This window comes from Cibotium barometz, chromosome 33 (genome assembly GCF_041138505.1).
Source record: "Cibotium barometz isolate CiBa-2024 chromosome 33, ASM4113850v1, whole genome shotgun sequence".
Classification (NCBI taxonomy): domain Eukaryota; kingdom Viridiplantae; phylum Streptophyta; class Polypodiopsida; order Cyatheales; family Cibotiaceae; genus Cibotium; species Cibotium barometz.
The window spans coordinates 23,523,418-23,548,464 of record NC_141078.1 but is presented as its reverse complement, the minus strand read 5'-3'; the positions used below and the strand labels follow the sequence as shown (position 1 = coordinate 23,548,464).

General features: G+C 44.6%; 1 protein-coding gene across 1 annotated transcript; it reads left to right on the top strand.

Annotated features, from left to right (window-relative positions):
• The first annotated feature begins 1,760 nt into the window (after positions 1-1,760).
• On the top strand, positions 1,761-24,812 carry LOC147619407 (putative serine/threonine-protein kinase PBL7). Its single transcript, XM_086773052.1, has 5 exons — positions 1,761-2,243; positions 2,941-3,131; positions 3,223-3,412; positions 3,530-3,921; positions 23,979-24,812. The coding sequence occupies exons 1-5, from the start codon at positions 2,150-2,152 to the stop codon at positions 24,507-24,509; spliced, it is 1,398 nt and encodes a 465-aa protein (XP_086629178.1). The 5' UTR covers positions 1,761-2,149; the 3' UTR covers positions 24,510-24,812.
• The last annotated feature ends 235 nt before the right edge of the window (positions 24,813-25,047 follow it).

The following is a 25,047-nucleotide window of genomic DNA, read 5'->3' as shown; positions in this document are numbered from 1 at the left end:
ACATATGTATGTGTGATAGGGAGATTGCACATACTTATATTGGTCACATGCTACTAAACTTGGTAGTTGATTGATTGATAACAGATTGTGATCATTGCATAGCCTCTGAGTCATTTATATGAAGATGAAAAATCACATAGAGAACACGCCATAAGCAGTTTTATGCAAGTGAAGGATGAATGGACTACAATTCCATAAATAGAGATGATGTGAAGATATAATCCCTTATGGTGTTCACATGACACATAGATGATGTGATATAATTCCCTTTGGTGTTCACATATTATGGATGCAGGCATCAAGGTTGTTATACCTCATGGATACTTTGGTTCTTTAAGAGACGTGTAGAAAGCATGTCATGATAGGTTTTAGACATTGTCATTAGAAGAATGATGTAGAGATATGCACAAATGATGGATGCACATGACAATACCTTATACATGGTACTTTGGTTACAAGCAGGTGAATGAAGGCAATATGGATCACTACACAGATTGAATTTGTAACCATTGACTGGAATGGATGTGATTTGACACATATTATATATGCATTAGATATATATGATGCTTGCATATGGATGAAATGGAGAGACTAGTGTAAAATATAGATTAAAAGAGTCTGAAGATTTTGAAGACCTAAAAGGTTTTCTCGCCATGCAAAATTGAAGATCTAACAAGACAAGGAGATACATATGTTACTGTAGAACAATGACTAAATTGCATAAGTGAAGTCAGTTCATATGTGGAATCATATATGTTTTGGTCATGGTTTGAAGTTTACTCCCAATTTGTCTATGAAAGAAAGTAATAACAAATCAAAATTAGGATTTGGAATATGGGTGAGAGCATACTTGAGCTTGTGGGGGAGTGTTGAAGTATGCACGCTCAAGTATAAGAGCATGTGAACAAATAAACCGGCTGCTTCTCCTTTGTATACCATCTCCTAGTTTTGGGTCCAGACTTTGGGCATCTTGCCTTCAAGATTTGTTAGGTCACCCTAGTATGTACTAATATCTCAACAGCATGGGAGCAACTCAGTCTATCCCAGCTTGTAAGGCATGAACTAACTCAGCAAAAGAACTATCATTCATCTTATTTACATAATATATAGACCAACATGGGAGGATGAGAGATGGGACCAAATCTGTAACTTGTTGAATGGAAATTGGAAATAGGTTCGGTGGGTCCTATGTGAAAAGAGGTCTTTTGTAAATGGTTGCTTTTAAGCTGTAAATGGTTGCTTTTAAGCTATAAATGATTGCTTTTAAGCTATAAATGGTTGCTCTTAAGCTATAGCTATAAATGGTTGCTTTTAAGCTATAGCTATAAATGGTTGCTTTTAAGCTATAAATGGTTGCTTTTAAGTTGCTTTTAAGCTATAAATGGTTGCCTTTTAAGCTGCTTTTAAGCTATAAATGGCTGCTTTTAAGCTATAAGTATATTTATCCTATGTTCCCAAAAAGGAGTATATGAACAAGGTTTGAAACCTTAGGTTGAAAGAATACAAGCTCAAGTAAGAAAGTAACATTGAGCATAGAAACAAACTCTTTGGCAAACTGCATGTAATAATTATATGGGCATCATTATTAATTTATTAGGTATTTAAACTTAGTGGGGAGTGGTCTAATATGAACATTTTTATGTTTATGTTTTTTTAAATGTTTTTTTGGTGGCCAAGGTAAGATATAATAATGGAAAACCGGGCACGGGGTCTCACGTGTAAAGAGACCTGCAAAAAAGGACGGACAAAACTCTGTAGGTGCTTTTTCGTGGGGGCCCGTCTACCCGAGCTTGGTGGGGCTCACGGCTATGGCTTCCACTCGGACCGGCTTAACTCCTCACAGTCACTTACGTCCGTGGCTATCTGCCTCTGCATCGAACCCCTAATGCAGCTTCGAAACTCATGCGCAGAACTCCAGTCGTTGAGAAACCGTAGCGGACAGGAGTTGCCGAACCCTAATGCAGCCTCATGCGGCGTAACCCAAGGCGTAACGGAGCCCGATGCAGCGAAACAACGCTGCGAAACTCTTACCGTGGATTACAACAGATCTGCAGAACCCCGCAGCCATGGCAAGCTAGGGGAAAAATGCTGGATAAAGGCATTGCCCTAGTTAAAGGATCCTGTGTGAGGTGAAGGCGGTTGCTCAGACATGGGCTGCTTTTCCTGCTTCAGGCCTGCTTTGGATGAAGAGGATTACGAGAAAGCTGACAGTGGGCGAGATAGACATCTGAAGACTCCAAGCCGTAAGCTTCTGACTAGATCTGCATAATGGCTAGGCCATGGTCCTTTAAGCCTTGTCAGGCAGCATCTGAAGCTCCTGCTTATGGCATGCTTCAAGTAGTCACCTGTCGAACTACATTTTTGCCATCTTTGTGCAGAATGCTCATTCAAGTAAAGAAATGAATAAATCAACAGGTTAATAAATAAATGTGTGCTCCGTTATTCATTTTTGTGCATGTGTGTGCGTGATCAGGGCATATGTGTAGATACACATGAGTACATCTATGTTGATTAAGCCTACACGATGCATGATAACACGCACACACATCAAATAATATTTTAAACTGCCACAAATATGCATAAATACTACTTGTATGTTTTTGTATTTATATACAATGTACACATGGATTCACTCGTCAGATTGGTACCCCTGCATTTGCTTCTGCTGCAGAGCCATATGCGCCCTCCTATGCACATGTAAATATGCTGCATAACTATGCATATTTTATGTATGGGATGTGTGGGCATATAGATGAGTGTGTAGGCATATGCTAACAGGGAAAGGCACACACATATTAATATGCCCAGGTTATCATATACTTGCTGCTCTACTCCATTGCTATTCTATGTTCAAAATTTCAATTGCATTGTCTGGACAGGTTTGAAGCTGCTTGAGGTTTCTGGCTCCTAAATTGATGTGTTGCCTTATTTCTTTAATAGGGAAGTTCAAGTCAAAGGACTCGTTAGATGGCAAGAAGGAGAAAAACCCAAGTAGCACACGCCATATTGCCGCTCAAACATTCACATTTAAAGAGCTCGCAGCGGCCACCAAAAATTTCAGAGCGGAGTGCCTTATAGGTGAAGGGGGATTTGGTCGGGTGTACAAAGGGCGTCTTGATAGTACCAATCAGGTACGTGCCTTGCTGGACGAGGTGTGGCTGTGGTATGATGTTATCAGTCTGTTTGTGTGCACATTGCTAATTGTCATCTTCAAAATTGCAGACTGTGGCTGTGAAGCAGCTTGATCAGAATGGTTTGCAAGGAAACAGAGAGTTTCTCGTGGAGGTCTTGATGCTTAGTTTACTCCATCACCCTAATCTTGTGAATCTGATAGGCTACTGTGCTGATGGTGATCAGAGGCTTCTGGTGTATGAATACATGCCTTTAGGGTCTTTGGAGGATCACTTACATGGTAAATGAGTGGGCTTAGTTTTCCATGCTTTGTCGCGTGTGGTGCCTTGTTTTTGAGGGTTGTTAGTTCTTTCTGGATTGTATTCCCTCTAGTTGACGAGAGTTTTGTTGCTAGCAGATCTTCCTCCTGACAAGGAGTCTCTTGGTTGGAACATTCGAATGAAAATTGCTGCAGGTGCAGCTCGAGGTTTGGAATATTTGCATGACAAAGCAAATCCCCCGGTTATTTACCGTGATTTCAAATCTTCAAATATTCTTTTGGATGAGGAATACGATCCCAAGTTGTCTGATTTTGGTCTTGCAAAGCTGGGGCCTGTGGGTGATAAGACGCATGTCTCTACTAGAGTAATGGGGACCTATGGTTACTGCGCCCCAGAGTATGCAATGACTGGCCAGCTTACTTTGAAGTCAGATGTGTACAGTTTTGGAGTCGTACTATTGGAGCTGATTACCGGGAGAAAAGCCATTGACAATGCCAGGGTTACTGGAGAACACAACCTTGTGGCTTGGGTATTGACATTTCTAAGACCCTTCCCTCTATCGTGGCCTTTTATGTCTGGGTGTCCATAATCTCAAGACAGAATATGCTGACATGATACGAGGTGAAAATGTTTTTTGTAACATAGGCATTGTCATGGGGGGGGGGGTTGGGCAACTTGTTATGGATTCCTTACAGCTTGCAGATTTACTTCTGTAGGGATTTAGGGTTAGGGTTTACAGGTGTTCCTAAGGTGGATGGAAGATATCCATGGGGTGAGTGTGCGCGCGCACGTGCACACACACACACACACACACACACACACACTTTGAGAGAGAGAGAGAGAGAGAGAGAGAGAGAGAGAGAGAGAGAAGGACAATGCTCAGAGTGTTGCATGACTCAATGATGATTAGATAGATTGTTGTAAAGCTTCATCAAGTACAATGCCTTTATAGGCTTAGAGCTTTATCTTTTGACCCATTAGCATGCATTGAAACGACACGTCACATGTGATGACATCACTGCTTGCTACATACACAAAATCTACCCTTTAGAGGCCGTTCACACACTAAGAGGTAGTTCACACACACATACTTGCAAAGGGCTGATTTACACACATAAAGCTCTGAATCCCAACAAAACCCCCCCGCGGAGAAAATGGGGAGAAGTGCTTGTGAAAGCCTTCGGCAACAACATCAATGATGGCCTCGAGACTGCTTATTGATGGTGCCAACACGTGGACCTCAGGTCAACTAGGCATGATAAAGGAGCCCCACCACAACCGCAAAATCCAAGAGCTCCCCCATAGCAAAAAACCCCCCTATTACATGCGTGGAAGCTCTGTGTCTTCTTTCAACCCTAAACACTGAGATAGAAACATCCTAATGCAAACTGCAAAGAGAGAGAGATGGCTGTGTATTCAATATATTCATATGGTACAAAAAGGTGTATAGATTTTGTGGCCTTTCGCCTTCCAAAAGGAGGAAACATAAAGCCTATCTATGAATTATCCCATGTGGGGGGTGATGAATCACAATGAACACAAGCATTGGCTTTTATAGGCTCTTGGATGACTAACTCAATCGGCCGATTGCACGTCGGCAACCTCCATGCATAGTTGTCAGGTACGAAATGAAGGTACGAAAAAACAATACTGATATGGCACTTTAAAATTTTGAAAAATAAGTTCGATTGAGGTACGATCCACTTTAAAAAACACTTGAAAAAAAGATATTTGTACACATTTAGAGATGCAAAGACAAGAGAAGTTGTAATTTGTCATATGACATAAACTAGTACAAAAACTCAAGAGTCATGAACAATGAATAGTGAACATGCCATAAATAAGAGTCGTGGCCCACGGCCTACAATAGGAAATACAAAAAAGTGTGTTGTGACCACTGACTAGTCACAACACTAAGTACAAAAATGTCTAAAGTCTATACTCTAGAGACTAGAGTCTAGACTCTAGTCCTCCTCCTCAGAGAAATCACTAGGGGAAGGAATGCCCTTGTTAGAGGTGCTTCCATCATCAGAGGCCAACCCAAAAATGCCCTCGTCATCGTACTCGGGCTCTCTGATGTCTGCAATAGGAGCATCCTCTTCTTAAGCAACAGGTGCTAAAGTGCTCCTCGAAGTCGAGCCGGAGCCATGCCTCACATATGTAGCCACCGGAGTCGAAGTAGGGTGCCGAATAGTGCATTCGCGACCTCCTACCTTACCTGTGTGCCACCTCTAGCTACGCGACCTCTATGAGTACGAGAAACTCGACGGTCAATGTCCTCTAGCTCCCTATAGAGATCGGCATATATGGCCTCCTCATCTGGATCTCGCTCCTTGTGGACACTCTTAAGAGTGTCCACTGTCAACTTGAACTCGTCGATATTCACCTGAAAGCAAAGTTCAAACATTTATAAATTATTAGACTGTAGTCATGGCACATGCATTTATAAATCATTATTAATGAGTTGAACTTTGAACTCTGGAGATCTCTACTTGTTTGGAGATCTCCATGTCATGCATCTTCTCCACCATGCTCATGTTAGCACGACAATATACAAGCCGCTCTAACTACATGGTGCTGAGACGGGTTCGTATCTTTGTGTGTACCATAGTCACCAGAAATGGGAAACGGCAACGGAAACGATAAACATGTCGAAACGTGAAACGCTTGTCACTAGGAACCGGGACTGGCAGGAATCGGTTGGTGGAGTCGGCTAAGTATAAATTATTGGAATAGATAACGAACAACCATGAAAAACATTGAAAAGTGTAAATAATGAACAACAATAGGAATTTGAGACCCCTTGATTTATAATCAATGAAATTACATCGGTCTCATAAGTGAGAGGCTAGCTCAAAAACCGGAATAAAAGCCTTCCGGAGCGAAAAAGTCATGATCATCAGGCTTGTTGGAGCCACAATCTCCTGTTGCTGTAGCAGAAGAACTAGCAACCATGTCGGGTATTGCTTCCAAGCATCTGGAAGCTCCAAGCGCTCAAGAAGACGTGGATTGGCACTCACATAAACCAAGTAATTGGCTTTTAGAGTGTTAAGACGGTTATGCTTCTTTGAAGTGACATGGCTGAATGAGCTCCATAGTTGCTCTAAGCAAGACGAACTAACAGCTTGGCTTAGAATCTTGATGGCAAGCCCTTGTAACTTTGGTGCATCTGCTCCATAATCTTCCCACCACACATGGATCAGTGGTCATTCGATCCAGCAAAGCATTCGCTTTACCAAACCTCTTCTTGAGGGCCTTGTAGTCCGCTAGTTGATTTCTGATGGTTCTTTGTAGAGTGGGATCCGGCACAAGTTTGTCAAGCACCTTGTCCCACCCAGCTGACACCTCCCCATCTGCATACTGCTTCCCTGATTGGAAATACGGGTCGACCACAAGAGCTGTTGCATGCATAGGAGAATGATACTCACTCCACTTGTCAGTGCATATGTTCCTCATCTCCGTATACAAGACTTTATTTGTCTCTATTTGCACCAGCTTCTCTATCATCCTGTCCATTGCTTCATAAATTTGACCAATGCATGGCTGCAAAGCATTTGTCATCCTTAACAAGTGGATGATGGGCTTCCCTAGATCGACAATTTTCCTACACTGCTCCCAAAATTCTGAGTTTGCGATGTTTGTCTTGCAATTCTTCCCTGCTTTTGTGCGTGCTAGATGATGTTTCTCAAACTCATCACTCACCATGAGTTGCTTTAGAGCACTAGAGCTCTTTTGTATGGACACCATCATCAAGAAGTTGTATCCAAAACGAGTGTCCGAATACTTTCGAAGATCTCTTTGTGACTTCTTCCTGAACTCTAGCCAACAAGAAAGTGTGCTTGTAAATGAAGGACACAATCTGGTTGCCCTTCTCTATGGTATCTGCTACCCACTTTATGTGTCCTAGGTCTTTGAGCAAGTTGTTCAAACAATGGGCCATGCACACGGAGAAAGTGATATGTGGATATGGCTCCTCCAACAATCTACCAGCTGCCCTATTTGTTAGCTCCCCATCGGTCACAAGCTGTATCACCTTCTCTGGACCAACTACTTCTACCGCATTGGACCACTCTTTGAATAATGTCTCTGCACTCTTCCTTGTCTCCGATGCATCATGTGCACTGGTGAAGTATGCTTGCCCCCTAGAATAGGCAATGACTCTATGAATCGACCTAGACCACATGTCACTCCATCTATCTGTAATTAGAGTGATGCTGTTCCGCTCCCAAGAGGCCCTCACAACCTCTGTCACTGCATGCACTGTGTCCTTTGACAAGATAGTGGTCCTCAAGGCCTCAGAAGTAGCGGGAGTGTAGGTGGGTCCAAACTCTGCAATTTTTCTCACCATATCCTTGAAATAGAAGCTCCGAGCTGCTTGGAAGGTGATGTCATCATGGTAGAAGAAACGACCGACTGCTGCATCCACCACCTCCTCCTTAGGATCCCACCGACCTGGAAGAGTGCTCTGCCTCAGTGAAGCTCCCCTGTGCAGTGTTGGAGGTGGCCCAAACGGCGTGGCCGTAGGTCCAAAAAATGATGGCATCCTGCTCCCTACGCTTTGCGAAGATCCCACATATGTAGTAGGATCCACTCCATTCTCGGTCCGTCGAGCTGCTGGAGCTGGTTGCATGTCCTTCTCTTTCCTTCGGAGCTCCTCCCGCCTCTCGCTAGAAATGGAGGAACAAAATGCTATTTCTTGCCCCGGGACATGAAGCAAATGCGATCGAATGATGCGAGATGCACTCCCACTCTTACTTTGACTGCAGTATTTGCATTTCCAGCGCTTAGTGCCTATCGTTTCGTAGGCGTACTCCTCCACGACCTCATCCCACCAAGTCCACGAGGAGGATTTGGGCCTCCTCGAGCTAGACACGACGGTGCTCTTTGGAGCCATAATTGACGCTGCCAATATTACATCGTAGGTTTCAATAAGAAATGAAAAAAACATTTGGACTACATTGTGCAAATTAATGAGCAAGCGACAAAGCGAGCGTTATTTTTCCATTAATATTTCCGTAGGATAAGTTCAAGATACAAACACATGGCAACTGCCTTAATTCAAGGTGAGTTTTCAACATTTGGAATGGAACTAACTACTCCTAGCGGAAGTCCCTCAATAGGAGAAGGTGCTTGTGCAGGCGGCACATCTTGCCACATAGGGGCCCGACGACGACGACGACGACGACATGTTCGGGCATATTGTTCTTTCTTTTTTAAGCAGTCGTCTTCAAGCCAAAACCATAGAGGCATGCACCGGCAACGCTGGGCCCTCTTTCGAATCGCATCAACCAAATCTAGGCTTTCCCTTAATGGCAAAGGGTAGTGACATCCGGCAGTTTCGATATATTGTTCGTTTTGCCACACACGGGCGACAAAAGCAAACAGTTTGCTGATAGAACGTCATACTAGCAAGCACACCCACATGAAAAGGCCTCACTAGTCACCAAAATATTACAGGTAGGAGTTGAAAGAACTTATAATTTAGAAAAAAAAGGGTAAATTGAAGGCCTCAGAAAATCCAAAAAAAAGGCATATGCAAATATTGATTAAAAAAAAACCTACTGGTGTAGATTCGGTGTAGATTTGTAGCTCACACAAGTTTGGCTCTGGGACCAACTCTGCATGTAGAATCTTTCGGCAGCAGTAGAAGCAGTAGCAGCAGCAGCAGCAGCAGCAGCACCAAGGAATAGCAAAGATATTCTTATGATTATATGTCCCATTGAATAATGATGCGCTTCATTTATATATGCTGAATGGGTGCTGGTCGGCCAGCAGATAAAGCTAAAATAAATTGTCAAAATAGTCCTTTTGGGTTGGATAAAATACCCTTTGGCTATATTTTCACACACCCCCTCTTTCTGACCAAAAGGGGATCATGAGAGAAGATGAGGGGAAATTGGCTTTGGTTGTCGAAGATGAAGATCATGTGCTTTTTGACTTGAGAAGTGGCTTTTGAGTTTGGGAGGTACTGGAACTATGCCACAATGCAAGAGGTTTTCACATGCATGAATGCCCATTTTTGGGTTTTCATTCACACATGCACCCCAAACACAAACAGAATGCTATGCAAAGGGAATGCAAGATGGTAAATGCAATGCAGTGGGTTTTCACATGAGCTGTGCCCTCGTGGGGTTTTCACTGACTCATGTGTCCGTTACAAAAATGAAAAATAATTTGGAAGGAGAGGGTGATCACCCTCTCAATGTGCGGAGGGTGATGGTGGAATTCCAATGCCGATCCGTTCATGAAGACGCTTGAGGATGGGCTGGTTGACGGACTTTGTAAGGATGTCAGCATGGTTGTTCGTCGTAGGAATGTACTGGAGCCTGATGGTACCAAGCTCAACCTGTTCCTTGGTAAAATGAAAATGGACACCCACATGCTTGGTACGCTTAGAAAAAATAGGATTGCCAGCAAGGGCAATCACACTCTGACTGTCGACGAAGATGGTAGAAGGAGTGTCAATGGTAATATGCATCTCCGTAGGAAGCTCACGAAGTTACATAGCCTCAATGGTGGCGTCATAGAGGGCCCGGTACTCAGCCTTAGCGGAAGAACCTGCAACAATATCTTGCTTCTTGCTAGACCAAGAAAAGGGGCTAGATCCAAGTGAGTACAAATAATCACCATGAGAACGTCGGGAATCGATGTCACCGGTCTAGTCGGAGTCCGTGTAACCACGCAAGGTGATCCCACTACTGAAGTGAAGTCCAAACATATAGGTACCCGCGAGATAGCGAACAACCCTCATTGGTGAACTCCAATGTGGCTCCTTGGGAGCATTGAAATACTAACTTAAAATGGATGTGCAATAGGAGATGTCACGTCGAGAGTTTGTGAGCCATATGAGTTTCCCAACCACTTGGCAGTAGGCTCACTCTTCATGAGGCGGTGAGTCCTCTTTCTTGGATAGTTTGATGGTGGGATCCAATGGGGTGGCCACAGGGATAACACCATCAAGAAAGTAGGAAGTAACGAGTTGAAGACAATACTTTTGTTGTGACACAAAAATACCATCGGGATGTTGGACCACCTTCATGCCAAGGAAGCATGAGAGAAGACCGAGATTAGTCATCTCAAAAGTTTGTCTCAGCCGTGTCATGATATCAGTCACTTTGGCTTGATGTGAACCAGAAACAATGAGGTCATCGACATATAGCACTAGGTAGCAAACCATCCCTTGATGAGTGTGAATATAGATATTGGAGTCACAGTGAGATGGTTGAAAACCTTGGTTGCGTAAAAATTTGTCGATGCGATGATACCACGCTCGTAAACGAAAGACTTTGTCGTCAAACTCGGGGAGCGGGAAGCACGGAGGTTGGTCAACATAGACTTCCTCCTTGAGAATGCCATCCATCTGGTAGAATGGCCATTTGTGGTGAGCAGCTAGATTGAGTAAAAGATGGATTGTTGTCATTCGAGCAGTGGGTGCAAAGGTCTTGTCGAAATCAATGCCTTCTTTCTAGCGAAAGCCTTGCACAACAAGCCGGGCTTTGTATTTGTCCAAGGTACTGTCAGCTTTAAATTTGGTGCAGAAGATTCATTGGTTCCGATGACCTTCTTATGACGAGGGTGATCCACAAGGGACTACGTGCCATTACGATCAATGCTTTCGAGTTCTAGTTCCGTCGCCTGTTTCCAGGATGGAAGTTTGATAGCATCTTTCCACGATGTTGGCTCATTATGCGCCACATAGTCTGCGGAAATGATAGAGGCAAAGGAGGCACGAGGATTGAGCATGGTGGACCGACGAGGACCGTCCAAGGGAGTATCATGAGGAAGTATCACGCATGGTCTGTTGGTACCAGTGGGGTAAAGGGTCCCTGGGTGGCTGTCGGCAGGAGGAAGGCTCCTCAAAAGGTGGAGGAATAGTGGACTGATTGGGTTCATGGGGCATAGTCGGAGATTCTTGTTGGGGTGGTATGGGCAATAGAAGATGAAGTAAATCTCGCTCATCAAAGACAATGTCTCGACAAACGAAGACTTTGTTTGATCTAGGATCAAAAACTTTGTAAGCCTTTGATTCAGGAAGAGTACCCCACAAAAATGAGCAACTCACTCCTTGGCTCAGCCCCTTGTGTCATTTGGAGTGTGTGTATACGCACGACACCCAAATACACGGAGATGGGAAACAGTCGGTTTTTTGCCATAAAATGCCTCGAACGGGGTCTTGTGAGAGACTGCAATCGTGGGGCAACGGTTCAGAAGGTACACAGAAGTGTTGACCGATTCTGACCAAAGGTGTTCAGGCAACTCTGCTCCAAAGAGCATGGAGCGTGCCATGTCCATAACGGTGCGGTTCTTGCGCTCGACCACTCCATTTTGTGAGGGGGAGTTGGTGGAGGTGAGTTGGCGTTGAATGCCCTGCTCTTGCAAGAACTCGGTAAATTGATGGGAGATAAACTCACCACCATTGTCACTGCGAGCAATCCCAATTGAGACGCCCATTTGGTTAGTGACTAACCGAACCCACGTGGAAAAGTATTGGAAGGCATCTGATTTATGCTTTAGGAAATACACCCGCATGTATCTTGAATAGTCATCTACAATCAACATGTAGTAGAGAGACCCGTTCAAGGAGGGAGTTGGGGATTGCCCACTCAAGTCGAAATGAATCAACTTGAGTATTCCCTGAGCATTAGTGGGAACGGTGTACGCTGTTGCTTATCCATTTGACATGGCTAGCAAACATTGTTACATGCGGAAGCTCTGAGATGCTTCTTTCAGCCCTAAACACCACCTAGAACATGCTGATACAAAAACGTAGACAGAAGGGAGAGTAGAGAGAGATAGAGATAGCTGGAAATTCAGTATTTCATATGGTACAAAAAGGTACATCTATCTTGCAGCCATAGGCTGCCTTCCATGAAAAGGTAAATCACCTAAACAAAACCCTAATTCTATGACCCAGCCAACAAGGGCTGAATGAATGAAAGGATGAGCATTGAGCAACTATGCCTATTTATAGGCCTTGTGGTGACCATGTGAACTGGCCGATTGCTGGTCGGCCAGCTCTTGGACATAAACAAAACATATGCTGCAGCCGGCTGGTCCCTCCTCTTCTGTGTATTGGCCGACAGCACCCATGTCCTCCAGTGGTCAACTCTCCTCGCCAAAACAGCAAACAATGCTCCAAATCTGTGGTTCTAGTCCTTCTTTAATCCCTCTTTATCTGGTTGCACTCTAGGATTAGTCTTGAGATTAGCATGTACATGTGTGTGCACATGACATCCCCTTCTGCTAAACTTGAGGACGGGATTCCAATCTGCTTCTTGGATGATTGTCATCATCCCATTCTATTCCCGGAGTCCCTCTGTCATCCTTCCTACTCTGGCAACCTTTTCACTGAATGCCCGACCCAGCTCCAAATCCACTTTCTAACTCTGAAGAAGATCTATGCATCTATTCCATCGAGTCCCCAATCCGTTCCTACCCTGTCTCTGAACACCATTTTGGTCTTCATTCTTGAGAAATGAGTCTGGCACTCTCACTCCACCCCTTGGAGGATCATCCTCCCTTGGAACCGTTGCCCGAAAGCCTTTCTTGGCTTACAGGACTGCCATCCCCTTTGGGCTTTGTGGAACACCACCAACCAACGTCCTGGGAGTTGTTCCCGGTCTTGTGTTCCTTGCCTTGGGCCTCATACTTGTGCACTTTCCTATACCTTGGACCTGCACACCTTCATATGGGACTGAATCAGTGTTTAGCCTTGCTGAGCCTGATGCTTTGATGCCAACGTTGCATGCGGAAGCTCTGAGATGCTTCTTTCAGCCCTAAACACCATCTAGAAAATGCTGATGCAAAAACGCAGACAGAAGGGAGAGTAGAGAGAAAGAGAGAGCTGGAAATTCAGTATTTCATGTAGTACAAAAAGGTACATCTATCTTGCAGCCATAGGCTGCCTTCCATGAAAAGGTAAATCACCTAAACAAAACCCTAATTCTATGACCCAGCCAACAAGGGCTGAATGAATGAAACGATGAGCAACTATGCCTATTTATAGGGCCTTGTGGTGACCATGTGAACTGGCTGACTGCTGGTCGGCCAGCTCTTGGACATAAACAAAACATATGCTACAGCCGATTGGTCCCACCTCTTCTATGTATTGGCCGACAACACCCATGTCCTCCACTGGTCAACTCTCCTTGCCAAAACAACAAACTATGCTCCAAATCTGTGGTTCTAGTCCTTCTTTAGTCCCTCTTTATCTGGCTGCACTCTAGGATTATTCTTGAGATTAGCATGTACATGTGTGTGCACATGACAAATATCTTTTGTCAGTTTGAGGTGGGGTATGCCTTCAACCAACTGGTCTCTAGAGAACTCATAGAGCGTGTCATAAGGAAGGTGACCATAGCAATAGTGCCATAGTCGTTCAGTGTCCGAGTGAACTTGGGTCACATAGGCATGAACCCGATGAAACTCAGATCCCTCGGAGGAGGGATGAGATGAAAAAAGTAGACATCTGGTATAAGCCATCCTTCTGAGCTTGACCCCTGGTAACAACAAGACCGGTAGTCTCATCAATTATCTAGACAACTCGTTTGTTGAAGTAAACTCCACGATCTAGTTGGGTCAGCTGGGATACAGAAAGTAAGTTGAGGGCCAAGTTAGGGACAAGATAGACATTCTCCAAGGTAGTCTGGTTGGGGCCTGTATTAGTGTCAAATAAGACGGTGCCAACAGATTTGATGGGCATCATTGTGTTGTTGCCGCATCGAACTTCACCCTTAGTAGGACGCGGAGAGATGAAAATGTCGGCATTGCATGCCATATGGTGTGTAGCTCCACTGTCAACTACCCAAGTGACCGGATGACCACAGGGAAGAGCTGGATGGGCCTCAATGATGGGCACAGGAGGATTGTCAATGTCAGGTAACTGATAGATCTGAATGAAGGCAGAGGCTTTCACACACTGCGGCCTTGTCTAGGTCTTTGTTTCTTCTTTCTTTCGGAGGAGTGGCCATAGTCAACCTCAAATGTGACCTAAGCGACATTGGTTAAGGGGCTGGGATGAGGTGTAAGGGAAGACCAATCAAACATCTCTTTCGGGGTGGTGAAAGAAACTGACTGGGAGGGAGGGCCTTGAGCAACCTGACTAGTGGATTGCCACTGAGAGGATCTTGGCCAAGTCGTACCATTGCCTTGTTGCTGGTTCCTTGGCGGGGAGCCCTGCAGAGTAGGTGTTGGTTCCTTGGCAATGAGTGCAGAATCTTCTTTTTGGGAATATTTTACCAGTGGGGAATGGTTTTGGGATCAGTGTTGTTGCATGGAGGTTTACCTTGATTACCTATGCTGCCCTTTTTGAGTAGAGGTGGTATTGATAATTGGACACAAGGGCCCCCTCTTGAGTAGAGGAGGAAGAGAAAGACTTCTTGGGATGAAATTAGTCATGCAACCGAGCGAAGCGTAAGAGTTGGCACTCTCACTCATATAGACTAGGCATAGGTTCTAAACTAATGTTCTGTGTACTAAAGTAAAGAAACTAGGCGGCAACTTGTTCAATAAAGTGATAACTTGGTCTTCCTGCGACTTGGTGGAGCTAGTGGTGGCATACTCCATGTTAAGGTGCCGGTATTCAGCAACCTTGACGGTCAGGTCATCCCCCTCTTTAATAGAGAAATTTGAATTTGATGCTTGAGATCAATGCGACGCGTGCGATCACGTGCGGCATCTCTCTCTGCAAGGTGTGCCCATCTGTTAGAGACATAGGGAAACTGCTGAAGTTGTGAATGAAACTCCGGCAAAAGGCCTTGCATGAGCTCCACTATGGCAGTGGCATTTCTAGCTTCCCAATAGCGGAATACTTTAGGAGGTGCTAGGGAGGGGTGGGGTTTTTGTTGGGGTAAAGGCGTTATGCCCACCCTTATAGTGTGTACAAGCCCATAAGTTATAGTACATAGTACACTTAGTACTTTTAATGTACTAAGTGCACTATGTGTACTAGTGCAATATACATGTGTGATAGGGGAGTCACACACTCATGCCTCATGAGTTGACTTATCCCCACAACTCTCTCTCTCTCTCTCTCTCTCCCTTGCTTCTCTGTGTATGTCTCCCACACATGAATTAACCTAACCCTAATTCCATCTCTCCCACACAACTCTTATAGTGTGTACAAGCCCATAAGTTATAGTACATAGTACACTTAGTACTTTTAATGTACTAAGTGCACACTGTGTACTAGTGCAATATACATGTGTGATAGGGGAGTCACACACTCATGCTATTGATGAGTTGACTTATCCCCACAACTCTCTCTCTCTCTCTCTCTCCCTTGTTCTTCTCTCTGTGTATGTCTCCCACATGACCTAACCCTAATTCTCCCACACAACTGGTATCAGAGCCTTCTTGTGCTCTCTGCATGCGCAGTATTCTTCCAACACGATGGTGGGCGTGGAGCTGGTGAAGCGGGAGACTAGGCAGTCGTAGGCCTTTGTCCATACTCACGCGTAGCCAGGCGCCTACAACAGATACGCAGGCGCTGAGCCACAAAGCGTGTAGCACTACACGGCGTTAGACAAGTAAGCGAAGGCGGTGCTGGCTACTATAGCGCTACACGGTCGTCGGCTGGTCCACAAAGCGCGTGCGTCAGCAGTAGGCGGAGACAGCGAAGGCGTAAACCAAGCGGCAACGTAAACATACAGCAAGGCGTATAGCGCTGGCCACAAGGCGTAACAAAGGTGGTCGTCGCATTGCATAATCGCTGCTCCGACTCTCTCTGTACGACTGGTCAACAGTCTGCCTCTCCAACAGCCACGCTGGTCTGCCCAACAAAGAGGCGACTCAACAGCCACGTGTCCCCTGGTGCCTCCACGTGTCCTCTACAGCAGCAGCAGCTAATTATCCACACGAATCAGCAGTCAACATCAGAATTGCTCCTCAAATCAGAATTGCCCCTCAAATTCAGCCCAAATTAGAGGCATTTTGCTTCAATTTCGGGAATTTTTATGTCCATTATTTGCAATTGAGCAGGTACAGGTGCCCAATTGCTCAATTTTGAGCGAAATTGGCAAAATTGGGTGACATTGGTCACAATCAGGATCAATTTGCAGGAAATTGGTCACAATCAGGATCAATTTGCAGGAAATTGGATGTCGAAATTTGGGGCTTTTGATGTAATTGTGCAATTAAGCACTCATACATGCTGTATGATGTGAAAAATCGCACATTTGGGCAAAATTGCAGCAAATTGCAGTGCAAATCAAGGGGCTTTTGTGCCGATTTGGTTGATTTGCATGCAGGCAATCGCATTTGATGCTGTGGATAATGTGTTGATGCCTTACAAGCACTCAATGTGCCTGTAAATCAAGGGGCTTTCATGTATTTGATGTATATGTGGCCAGGGGGAAGCATCGTGAACACTCTGGATGCCTTCATGTGCTTCAATGTACCATGTATGATCAGAAATTGATCTTAAATCAAGGGGCTTTTCAAGTTCGTATGCTTGTTGAGCTTGGCAAAGCAGCAGGCAAGACATTTATGCCTTGAATCCTCAAAAATCAGCTTGCAGTCAAGGGGCTTTTGCCCAATTTCTGTTCGGAACTGTTGTATGCAGTGTACGGGACTGTAAAAGTCTGATTTTCACTCATTTGGACAGCCAGGAGAGCATTTATTGCTATTGTACCTGCTGGTACAGATTTGGCACAGCTTTGTGCATATTTTGGCATGGCTGTACACTGTTTTGAGTGACCAAAAGGTTCAATTTCAGCTGTTGTACTTGCCGGTACAGGTTTGGTACATCATTGGTGAGCACTTGGTACTGCTGTACAGTACTTTGGAAGGGCAACATAGAGCACATTTAAGGTGCTGTCCAAAATCTGCAGCAACCAGATCTTGGTGATTTTATCACATAAAGTGGGAGAAAAGTTGCATTTGTGCTTCCGCAGTGGGAGATAAAACTTGGGAGAACAATTGTGAGCACTTTGTGTGCTTTTGGTGCAGTGTTTGCACATTTTGCAGGGAGTCAGGCATTGACAGGTTGCATATTGCTATGGCAACCACCACAGGTGAGAGCTCTTCATTGCTTCACATCAAGAAGCTTGAAGGCTCGCATAATTATGATATTTGGCAAACCCAGTGCTACAATGTGTTGCTCCAGAAGAAGCAACACAAGCCTATCAAAGAAAGGGGTGTAATGCCCGCTTCTCTTACTGCTGAAGAGTGGGAAGATATGGATGAGCTGGCAAGATCTACTATCATGTTGTCTGTGTCAGACTCATTACTTTTCAGCATTCGTGAAGAGAAGACAGCTTGGGGAATGTGGCAGAGATTGCAGGACTTGTATGCCCAACAAAGTGACTCAAGCAAAGTGTATTGGTTGAAGAAACTCATAGGTCTTCAGATGAAGGAAGGGGCGTCTATGACAGCCCATCTAAATGAGTTTAATGGTATTGTCAGCCAAGTTATTAATCAAAAGTTGGCAATGGACGATGAGTTCAAAGCCACTTTTCTGTTATGCACTTTGCCAGAGAGTTGGGACACATTCAGGACAGCCACTAGCAATTCGCATGCTATGCTGTCATATGCAGATGTTGAGGGTGCTCTTCTTCAAGAAGAGATGAACAGGAAAAACAACTCTGTTGGAAAGTCCAATGCAATGAATGCACGTGGGAGATCCCAGCAAAGGGGAAAAAGCCAAGAACGGGGAAGGAGCAAGTCTCGCTCCAAAAAGGACTTGGAATGCCATTATTGTGGCAAGAAGGGACACATTAAAAAGCAATGCTACAAATGGAAAAATGATCAAAAAGAAAAGGGAAAAGGCAAAGACAAAGAGAAAGATGAAGCCAAAGATGTAAAGCCAAAGGGCAAAAGTGGAGTCAAGATTGAAGAAATCAATGTGTCACATGCAGGTGGCAGTGAGGATGAGGTCCTATTTACGTCTTCACTTGATGCCCATTCACTTCTTACAGGTGGTCATGGTATGCACTCATGGATCATTGATTCAGGTGCCTCCTTTCATGTCACAGGTTGCAGAGACTTGTTTGTCAGGTATACTGCTGGCAATGAAGGAGTGGTTTATTTGGGTGATAATCATGCATGCAAGATACTTGGCAGAGGTGATGTGAGGCTTGTGTTTTCAGATGGCTCACAGCTTATGCTCCATGATGTCAGGCATGTGCCTGAGATCAAGAAGAATCTGCTTTCTACTGGACAGCTTGATGATGCTGATTATGTTACCACATTTGGTAGTGGAAAGTGGAAAATTAGTAAGGGCTCACTGGTTGTTGCCAGAGGCTCTAAGGTGGACACTCTTTACTTCATGCATGCAGGTGTTTGTCACCATGCTAATGTAAATGCAACCGAGCTGCCGGAAATTTCTATGTGGCATAGCCGGTTGGGACACATGAGTGTCAAAGGAATGGAGCAATTGTCTCGTTTGGGTTACTTGCCTTCTCTAAAGTTTTCAAGTTTTCAGTTTTGTGAGCATTGTATATATGGTAGGCAACTACAGTGTCCCCACAAGAAAGCTCTTGGACAGAAAGATGCTCAGTTAGAGCTTGTGCATACAGATGTATGTGAGATGCCTCAGCTTTCTTTGGGAGGGGCAAAATATTTTGTGTCTTTTATTGATGATGCCACACGCAAGGTGTGGGTTTATCCTCTTCGTTTGAAGAGTGATACATTCTCAGTGTTTGAGAAGTTTGTTGCTCTTGTTGAGAATCAAACTGGCAAAACACTGAAGGCTTTGCGTTCCGACAATGGTGGAGAGTACATGTCCAAACAGTTTCAGGACTTTTGTGATGCTAAAGGCATCAAGAGGGAGCTCTCTACTCCTTATGATCCTCCACAAAACGGGACAGCAGAGAGGATGAACAGGACCATTCAGGAGAAGGTCCGTTCTATGTTGTCACATGCTGCATTACCTCATGGTTTTTGGGCTGAAGCTGTTATGACAGCCGTTCACCTTATAAACAGGTCACCTAACACGAGGCTTGGTGGGAAAGTGCCAGAGGAAGTATGGACAGGGAAGCCTCCGTCATACAAGCACTTGAGAGTGTTTGGTTGCGTTGCGTACGTGCACATACGCAGGGAAATGCGCACCAAACTTGATCCTAAGTCTCACAAATGCATATTCCTAGGATATGGTGACAGAGGTGAAATGGGGTATAGACTTTGGGATCCCGTGAATAGAAAGATCATACGCAGCAATGATGTCATTTTTGATGAAACATGCATGTATAAGGAGCCTGCAAGGCAACAGGAGCCTGGCAGAGTCATCTTTGATGATGATGGACATCATGGACAACAACAAAGGGCTGTAAATCAGCCATTACAGTAGGAAAACCAGTCCTTAAATGGTGCTGAAAATGGTCCAAATGGACAGCCAGATATGGCAGAAGATATCCCTATGGATATACCACAGTTAGAGGAGATACCGGGCATGATTTTTCAGCCTTATGGCATGGAACAGGAGCCACCAATGGGTGATATGCAGGCTGGACAGCAACCTGCAAATGATGGTCATTGGGTACGGAGGTCCGCAAGACCCTCCAGAGCCCCTGACAGGTTTGTTCCAGGGGTTGACTACTTGATGCTCACTGACTGTGGGGAGCCCTCATGTTATAAAGAGGCTTTACAGAGGGCAGACAAGGCTCTTCGGGAGCGTGCCATGAAGTCAGAGATGGATTCTCTGCATAAAAATGGAACTTGGAAGTTGGTGCATTTGCCTGCAGACAAGAAGGTTTTGCCATGCAAGTGGGTTTACAGGCTCAAAGTTGCACCAGATGCAAAGCCAAGATACAAAGCCAGGTTAGTGGCTAAGGGCTTCAAGCAGGAATATGGTGTGGACTTTGAGGAAATCTTCTCTCCAGTGGTCAAAATGACCACACTTAGAGCTGTGTTGGCTTTGGTTGCGCATGATGATCTGGACTTGATTCAGATGGATGTGAAGATTGCTTTTCTTCATGGTGATCTCCATGAGAAGATATATATGCAACAGCCAGAGGGTTATGCAGTAAGTGGAAAGGAGAAGCTTGTATGCAAGCTGAAAAAGAGTCTTTATGGGCTCAAACAGGCACCAAGAGAATGGTATCATAAATTTGATACATTCATAAAATCCCAGAAATTCAGGAGAAGTGACATAGATCACTGCTTGTACACCAAGAAAGCTTTGGATGGCAGTCTATTGATCCTTATCTTGTATGTTGATGATATGTTGATTGCCGGGAAATCTCGTAAAGAGATGGATGCCTTGAAGAAGAGGCTGCATGAAACCTTTGATATGAAGGATTTGGGTGATGCAAATCACATCTTGGGTATGCGGATACTTCGGGACAGAAATCAGCATGTGTTGTATTTGTCTCAGAAGGAATACATTGGCAAAGTTTTGCAGAGGTTCAATATGGACGGGGGGAAGAAGACTAGTACTCCTTTGCCTCCATATGTGAAACTGAGTGCTATGGACAGCCCACAGTCAGATAGAGACAGGGCTGATATGGCCAAGATTCCGTATGCTTCAGCTTGTGGCAGTCTCATGTATGCCATGGTTGCTACTAGGCCGGACATTGCATTTGCAGTGGGAGTGGTTTCTAGATACATGGCCAACCCTGGCAAGAAGCATTGGGAAGCAGTGAAAAGGTGTCATGAGATACCTGAAGGGCACACAGGATTTGTGCATTTGTTTTGGCAAACAGGATGCATTAGTGCATGGTTACACGGATTCGGATTATGCCGGTCATCCAGATAACCGGAAGTCTACTACCGGTTATGTGTTTACATTCACAGGAGGTGCTGTGTCATGGATATCCAGGATGCAGAAGTGCACTGCCTTATCTACTACAGAGGCCGAGTATATTGCAGCCACAGAGGCTTGCAAGGAGGCATTATGGCTATCTCGGTTAGTGGTTGATTTGGGTTATACAGGGGATATTCCATTGTTGCATTGTGACAGTCAGAGTGCCATCCAGTTGGCAAAGAACCCTGTCTTTCATGCAAAGACGAAGCATGTGGATGTGAAGTATCACTTCATCAGAGAGGTGATAGAGAACAAGCAAATTCAGCTTGTTAAGATTCACACGGATGACAACCCGGCTGATCTGTTGACGAAGAGTTTGCCTCCGGAGCGGTTTGCTCATTGCAGACACTTGATGGGCATTGGATGAGGCCAGTTTCAGCCTTGATATGGCCTTGTATATTATCATGTACATGCTGATTTTTCTTTTCCTCTACTTAAGGGCACTTTGCCTTTAAGTGGGAGGTTGTTGGGGTAAAGGCGTTATGCCCACCCTTATAGTGTGTACAAGCCCATAAGTTATAGTACATAGTACACTTAGTACTTTTAATGTACTAAGTGCACTATGTGTACTAGTGTAATATACATGTGTGATAGGGGAGTCACACACTCATGCTATTGATGAGTTGACTTATCCCCACAACTCTCTCTCTCTCTCTCTCCCTTGTTCTTCTCTCTGTGTATGTCTCCCACATGACCTAACCCTAATTCTCCCACACAGTTTTGGTCCAAATCCCGTTACTAGGTCCTAGGAACCTTGAGAAGTAAAAACCTGTTCCATAAGATTGGCCCAGGTGGTATAATTAGACCCGTTAAAACGAGTCTTTTTTGTGAAAGCATTTCTGGACATAGAAACATGAAAGGAAGAAGGTGGGGGGATCTAGGATGGCTGGTACCCATATCCGGAGTGTAGAGGGTTAGGAGGAACTCTAGCCAATCCACTCATACCCGACATAAGTGTAGGACCGGGAGAACGAACTCCATAAGATGGGATATAAGGTTGGGAACTCTCCACAGGTGGTGGAGTACTTGGTTGAGTTACAAAACTTGGAGGAGGAACGTATGCAGGAACAAAGGTAGTGCCTGGGATGGGTTGGTAAACTATTTGATACCCTGGTATGCTGGGTGGCCATTGGCAACACAATGCCAGGAGGCAAAGTGTCGAGAGGACCCTGTGGTGGGTACAACGCATACGCATGTCCCTGTGAGGGTGCAGCTGGTAATGGCTGCATGCCAATACCAGAAGGAAAAATTATGGGTTGGGAGGGAGGGTTTTGTGCTTGTGATTGAACAGTATTCCAAAACACATTAGGAGCAGGAATAGAAGGTGAACCAGAAGAGAAAACAGTGTTACCTCCTTGAACACTAGTCAACTGGGAGCGAGCAGTGCTCCTAGACCCTCCTCTATTCGGGTTCACATAATTCGAGGAATTGAGGGTAGTTGATGGTACCATATGCTGAACCTGTGCTGCAGAAGAAGACATCCAGGTAGAATTAGGAACATAAGCACTCAAAGGTACATATGAACTTGACGCGGCCTCACGCAAAGTTGATGACAATGGAACTCCGGATGACCATGGTGGTACCTGTCTTCCCTAAGATAAAGTCCCATATCGAAGTCCAGGCTGTGGGCTAGACTGAGCAGCAGGATTGTCCAGTTGAGGATGAATACCAGGGTCCAGTACTGGCACACTAGCAGTGGGTATGTATCTCCCTTTGGAAGGAAAATCTGGAAAACTTGGAGAAGAAGTACGAGATACCAGTGGTGTAGATGGTAAGTATAAATAGGACGGTCATCTCCCAATGAAAGGCTGCGAATGGGGCTATCCAAGGAAATCCCATTCTCCGTGTTGTCTATATCAGAATACGGAGAATCAACAGGCTGATCTCTGGAATTGAAGGTAGACGCTCCATGCGGAAAAAACTCTCAAGATCTTGACTCCTTTTGCTCACGATAGCTCTGATACCATGTGAGGGCAAAAGGACGAAAAAGACCAGATATATGAGAGATCAGAGCAAATCAAGGGATGGAATCTGGATGAGAGAGTGTATGTATACTAATGAATGAAATCCAGCAAGGTCGGTGTCGAATGAGAAGAGAGGGCCGCTGTCCCAACTGTGTGTAGCAGAGTGGGCTGCTGTCCCAACAGAGTAAAGAATGTAAAAAAACGCTGAAGTACTGTATGAGTATGCCGCTGCAGAGGTCCAGAGAAGTGGGCCGTCGATGGGCTGTATATAAAGAGTGCTGCGTTTGCAGCAGTCGACACCAGCAGCAGAATACAATGCTGAGCAACTTGTTGAAGGGGTAGCGCCGGCAGCAACAGAAAGATGCAATCTCAATCTTGTACTCATAAGAGCACAAGTTTGAATAGAGTATGAGGGGCCATGCCACCTCGGGACATGTGAGTCTTTTTTGGGAATATAAAGAATTTTGTACATGCCCTTTGACCTCAGCAATTTTCAACCGAATAATGCCATCTCCATTCCATGCTCGTGATGTGATGTCATCTTAGATTTCTGTCTCAGTAGAAGAAAAGGAGGTGGAGCAATTTCTCAATCCTTTGAAGTATTCTACTGAAACTTCACTCCTGTAGCTTCATACAAAACCTCACTTCATTTTTATAAAAGCATTTGCCACATTTATCTTCAATTTTGTATGATCTCTTGAACTGTTGACTGCCGACTTTTAGAACACACACACTGGCATTTCCCACATCTCAACTGGAGTGTTCAGCAGACAATTTGGCCATCTTGTGTATGAGAATTTTGCAGAACATCTTGAGTAATGTGCGTAATCCTAACTTTGTTTTTGTTCTAAATGTAACTATGCCTATGTTTTTTGAATGTAGGCTCGCCCCCTTTTCAAAGATCGCAGGAAGTTCCCTTATATGGCAGATCCATTGCTTCAGGGCCAGTATCCTATGCGAGGTTTATACCAAGCTCTTGCCGTTGCTGCCATGTGCCTCCAAGAGCAGGCTTCTACTCGGCCTTTGATTGGTGATGTCGTGACAGCACTGACTTATTTAGCGTCTCAAACTTATGATCCCTCTGTCCATTTCGTACAAAGTAACAGATTTGGTCCTCCTACTCCAGGCAGAGACAAAAAAGAGAGGGAAAGGAAAGCTGCAGATGATCAGGCAGTAGGGCCAAGGACATTTTGTCAGGGCAGTTTAAAGTCTCCTAATCGGCAGGATTCTCCTGACACTCACTTGAAGGATGGATGGGCACGGGTTTCCAATGGAGCGTTGGAAGATGCAGGGTCTGGAAGGAAATATCAGATTAATTCGGAAAAGCATGATGGTGGACAGAGGGATAGTCCAGGATCAGGTGGTAGAACTCCACGGAGATTGCAGAGAATGTCCTCATCAGTTCATGACTGAGTTGGGCATGGTTGTTGGCATTCGTGGGCTGTTGAAGATATCGATGATCTCCTCAGTACATAGCTCTTTAGTAAAGAGTTGTACATCACCGCTGAATTATCCATTGGCTTTGTTTCTTCCCATCCAAAGTATCATAAGTGCATGGATAGCTAGCTAGTGTGCATGCCATGCCTGTCAGGACTAGTGGCAGAGAAGTTGCCAATGTGTAGATTGACTTGTATATGTAAATGATGCTTCTTGTAAACTAGATGGTAAATTCTAAAATACAGTAGTATGAATGCAGTCTTAGTAGTTTGGGAGGTTGATGCATATGATGCTCTTTTTTGATGATGTAGAGATATAAGATTATGGGGCTTAAAATCTATTTTTTTTTTCTTTGATTCTTTGAAGGGCTACATATATTTGTTTGCTTTTAAATGAATTATCATAGGCTGTTTTAAAGATGAGGGTGTTTTAGAGATACTCCAAGGGATAAGGTGAGAATGGAGAGATTCATGGAGAAGAATATAGATCTGGATGCTCACTTTTTGGGCCTTAA